The 5,040-nt window shown below is 40.0% G+C and overlaps 1 protein-coding gene across 5 annotated transcripts in view; it reads right to left on the bottom strand.

The window, feature by feature from the left end:
- The window catches only part of LOC102380720 (ATP-binding cassette sub-family G member 2), a 47,825-nt gene that overhangs the window by 4,838 nt on the left and 37,947 nt on the right, over positions 1-5,040 (bottom strand). For all 5 annotated transcript variants that reach the window (XM_006018112.3, XM_014517149.2, XM_006018110.3 and 2 more), the window contains 2 exons: positions 3,215-3,369; positions 2,262-2,351 (listed from right to left, as the gene is read on the bottom strand). In XM_006018112.3, the coding sequence (XP_006018174.1) occupies positions 2,262-2,351; positions 3,215-3,369 (245 nt within the window). The remainder of the gene's footprint in view (positions 1-2,261; positions 2,352-3,214; positions 3,370-5,040) is intronic.

Genomic DNA, 5,040 nt, shown 5'->3' on the forward strand with positions numbered 1-5,040 from the left:
ATAGGCACAGGGGCAGGTGGCAGGCTTGGGGTAAGGGGGGGATCTGGCTGCCTGCCCCACTACCCCTGCTTTCCTCACCACAGTGGTGAGGGGATAAATTTAAGAATACCCTCCAAAAGTTAGATTTTGTACATGGAAAATTATATTTTAAATATGGTACTTATTACAATTACTAAATCTGAAAAAAACCAGTCTCCAGAACTGAATATTTTATCTATAATGTTGGCGAAATCTGCACTGAAAACTGTTTAGACCAGCGGTTCCCAATGCGGTGCCCGCGGGTGCCATGGCGCCCCCAAGGTTTATTCAGATGTCCACACAGGATTGATCAGATTTATCTAAATACTTTAATCTTTATTGATCTAAATACTTTAATATTCATGTTGGCATCTGCTTTTTCTTTTAAATTTGAATGTGCCCTTGGGCACACAAACGTTGGGAACCCCTGGTTTAGACTAATGTTCAGTTGTAAAATACTATGGCAGTACTTCCACTCTGAAATAGGTTCATGCTGTTTTGGCTGTAGTATGCTAGGCACAGTTTGTTCAATTTGCTGCTGAGAGAGTTTTATGATGAAAACCTATTTTTGGAACATTAAGAATAAAAATAACTTTTCAGGGCTAAACTTGAAACTACAGGTTCATTCCCCTCATGTATTTTAACTGAGCTATTTATTCTATTATTTTTTTTCTACCTTTTGGCCCAGTTTTTGGAGCCCAGAAATCCTGTTTGTGCTAATTATTACACATAAGGTGCATCTACACGTGTTGCTATGGAGAAGTTCTTACTGTGCCATGATTTTGTACTTTATTTTGGAAGTACTAAAACACGGCACAATAACAGCCCATACTGCACCACACGTGTGGCGCAGTTATTTTTAGCAGCTACTTTGCCATAGTGACACACTATACCAGGGAGCATGTCAACTACAGCAATGGAGATGCTGGTCACATGTAGACCCCCGGGGATGCTACGGTCTCTGTAACATGGTGCTACAGCAACCATAGGCGGCGGAAGGCTGAGGCTAACTAGGCTTAGTCCCCTCAAACTTTTCATGGCAGCTGGCGACAGCAGCAGCACCATGGCGCTGCTGTCCTGCAGCACTTGCTACTGCTTGGTGTGCAGCTGCTCCTCCGCTGCATACAGCACCAGCATGCACTGGCCCCACAACGGCCCTGTGGGAGGGAGGGGTGGGGGTCAGGTGGGGCTCAGCCCCCCCCCAATAATATTTTCCTCCTCTGCTTTTGACAGCGACGTAGCGTCACATGTAGACACATCCACTGTATACCAAGTATATTGTCTCTGAAATGGCAGATAACTTTGTGAGGCATGAATTTCTACTAGTGGACACAAAACCAATGAAATTAAAGTATGAATTTTGGTATTGAGACATAACTAAATACTGCAGTGTTCAGCCACTAGAGGCCACTGTTACAGCAGCAATTGAGAGAGGACTCAAATTAGCATTGCAGGTACACTGTTGATTTCTTATACGCATTAAAAAGATTCCGTCTGTTTGTTATTTCTATCCATTTCACTTATGCCTTGATTCCCCTATTGAGATTTGAATTGTCTTGGGCTGTACCATCACAGAGTCAGGAGTTCCTGGTCTAAAGAGTTTTTATTCTAAATAACAGACAGGGAAAGGCTTGAGAAGAAAATGGCTTCATCCTCTGTCTAGACATTTCTATTTCCTTTTAGATAGCTTGTGCTAAAAAGCTGTTTAAATATCCTCATGCTACCTTTAACTTACATGCACCCAAAACTGCTACCAGTGATCATTATAAAGAAAAGGAATTATCCTGAGTACCATGATAGGTGGAAATAAGTCATGTCAAAAGGTAAGATGAGAGAAGTTTGGACCAGCTACTAGGAAGATACCTATATCCATAAAAGTAAATGAGAATCAACACAGCAGACACTTAGCTTATATTAGACAACATACTTTGAGAATAGTTCTGTAACAAGCAAAGGATCAAATGGGGTAAATCAAGTACTCTTTCTCAGCTCTACTGTTCTTTATGTAATCAAAGACTGCTTTTTCTCATGTTGTGGTACACTGGTTTGTATGTCCTATCTGGCACACTGGGAATCACATCACACTGTTCTGGGGATGTGAAGAACCAAGAAGGTCTTACTACAGAAGTTGCATTTATTGATTAAAACTACAGTAACATACATTGTTTGACAGTATTTCTTCTAAATTAATGGTGAGTACTCAAAAGGTTACTAATGTAGTGCACACAAAATGCAACACTTACTGTCAGGCCATATCGAGGGATACTGAAATACTGCAGCCAGAAAAGCCAAGGTCCAACACTTGTGAGATTTACCAGTAATCCAGAGAAAATCTAAAACCAGAAAAGGCATAATCAAAAGTCTGCCACAGGGAATCTTACAGATCTTTGAGTCACTTTAGACTAAATAGCACCAATTCAGTATACAGAAAAGGTTCCCATTAATGTTAAATAAATCACCTGTCATGCACAGTGACTAGAATCCCAAGTCTGGACCTGATCCTAAAATCAATGTGAATAAAATTGCACTTTGCTAGTACGGATATTTACTTGTTCCATCTCACACAATGAGAGAAGGGCAGTATGGCTGTATTTGAGGCAGAAGTTTACTTTGAATTTTGCAGGACAGCTTCTCTCCAACAAGAGCAATAGCACTCAGATACTGTGACTTGGGACCTCATTTGTTTGCTGGCAGTAAAGGAAATTCTACAAAGGATCTAGCCTCTCCCTAATATATGTTAATCCTGGGTAGCATGATCCTTTAACTTTTCTCCAGCAACTTTATTGTCCAGGCCTATGCAAAGTACTTTTGTTTAAGTCGCCTACTTCTGCAAAAATTCCAAATCCTAAGGAGTCAGAGACCAATCCTGGCAATGAAACATTAGTCTCTTGCAAGACAAATAGCATTTAAACTGTGACTTGCTGATCCTGGCCCCTTTGCTTTGTTCAAATCTGCAATCTGAACTGTTCTGCTTTACAGGTACTTACTATAGGACATGACTACCTACTATATACTGCCTTAAAATGCAGATCTAGGTGCAGACAATATTCTTAATGTTCAAAATGAAGATCTTAATGTTCTAAATGGTCCTTGATGTATTTCAAAGAACATATAAACAGGTGTAAAATCACAAGCAGTGCATTCTACAATCAAGATAGAGGAAATAAATAATTTTAAAAAATCTGATGGCACTCACAATCATGAACACGAAGCAAATATTTATGAGGAGATTAGCAACAGTCACAACATTTTGTCCTGTTGCTATAGCCAGAGCCATAGAACTGGCCGTGTAGGCGACTAGTATGAGGGTAATCATCAGAGTAAAGAAGGCCTGAGCTGTTGGCTTGAAACCTGAAAAATGGGAGGAGGAAAAATAAGTCAGTCTACCTTTTCCTGGACAAGGGCTTTTTGGTGTGTACTATATACAGACTTTAGCTACTATGCTAGATAGTTTGCTTTTAGTTATATTCAGGAAATTATTATGCTCAAACCTCATGCTGTAGTACTCTACCCAGTCACCTGCAAGGGTCAGGAAGAAATTTTTCTCCACTGTTCACTTAGCTAAATGTATTCAGGATACATTTTGTTTTGACTTTTGCTGAAGCATCAGGGGAGGCCACAATTGGAGCTGAGACACTGAAAAGTGACAGACAAGCATTCTGAGTTGGAACCATGGGCAGACCAGGGATTTTGAGAAGTGGGGTATAGATGGTGTGATACATCATCAAATATAACACAACACAATATTCTATAGTTACCAAACTAGAGGCTTTACTAATACGCTAGGAGCCTAGGGCTATATTATTCAGTGTAGGATCAAAGCAAAAAAAATATAACTTAATTGAAATGTTCATTAATTTGCTATTTCATATATAGAAAAAGACCACAACAAACTAGGCAAAAAAATCAAAAGATGTTTTATGGGTTCTGTAGTCATTAGAATAGAATACATCTTTTTGAGATTCATAAAACAAAATCTAATCTTCCTGAGCATCCTGAGAGTAACTTCACTAAATAACTTCACTAAAAGTTATTTCCACACCTAAGTAAATGTTCACCTGAGTTAACATTTCCACACCTGACTTACTATTTTTAACTAGAGTTAAAAACAATCTGTAAAGCTGTGAAATAGAAGCTAGATTATGAGGAGCAGCTAACAGACAGGAGAATTGCAGAAGGATAACTTGATTAGTAAATATCAAGACAATTAAATAGAAGAAAGGGCCATTAACATCTGTAGAATAAAGAGTTTAGATGGAATCAGGTAGATTATAATGAGCTGTGAAGTCAATGTACTCCCTCACTGCTACCTGAATAGAAGTGCTGCTGCCCCTCAGTGGCAGTAGGTTTTAAATTTTGCATGGACCAGAACTGTAAAGCAGATGCAACTGCATCCACCTACTGGATCTGGTCCTGGTTGGAAGAAATGAGTGATGTCTCTTGCTTACATGATTAGTATTCTGCTGATTGCTACATTTAGCATGTGTCTACATGAGACGTGTGGTTAGTATGCATTTATTTAGTACTTGTATAATCAAGCACTAAATAAACACTTAGTAACTGGAGTTACTGTGCAGCAGCACTGACAAATGCCTTTTAAGTGACACTACTGTGCAGTTGCCTAATAATACTGCACCATAGCGTATTAGAACTGTTGGTCGACATGCCCTTGGCGTCTGAAAGAGAATGTTCTCTGTATCAGACAAATATAAGCCTTGGGGGGGGGTTTCTTTTCTTTTTACAGCAGGGGTATCAAACTCATCAGGCCCCACAGGCTGGGTGAATGTCACATGGCCGGTTTGAAGACCAGATCAGGTCTACTGACCAGCATTGTGCCAGATCCACTGGGCAGGGGCTGGTTTGGTGCAAGTGCCACTTGCAGTGTACAGGCTTGGGGGCTGGGGCATGCCACATGCAAAATGCAGGTCCAATCCAAAACTCATGAACAGCACTGCAGATTGACACAACCTGTTTCATAGCATGGGGCACTGTCCAATTAATTCCTGATCAATTAATTCCTGC

Source organism: Alligator sinensis, unplaced genomic scaffold (genome assembly GCF_000455745.1).
Source record: "Alligator sinensis unplaced genomic scaffold, ASM45574v1 scaffold125_1, whole genome shotgun sequence".
NCBI classification, from domain to species: domain Eukaryota; kingdom Metazoa; phylum Chordata; order Crocodylia; family Alligatoridae; genus Alligator; species Alligator sinensis.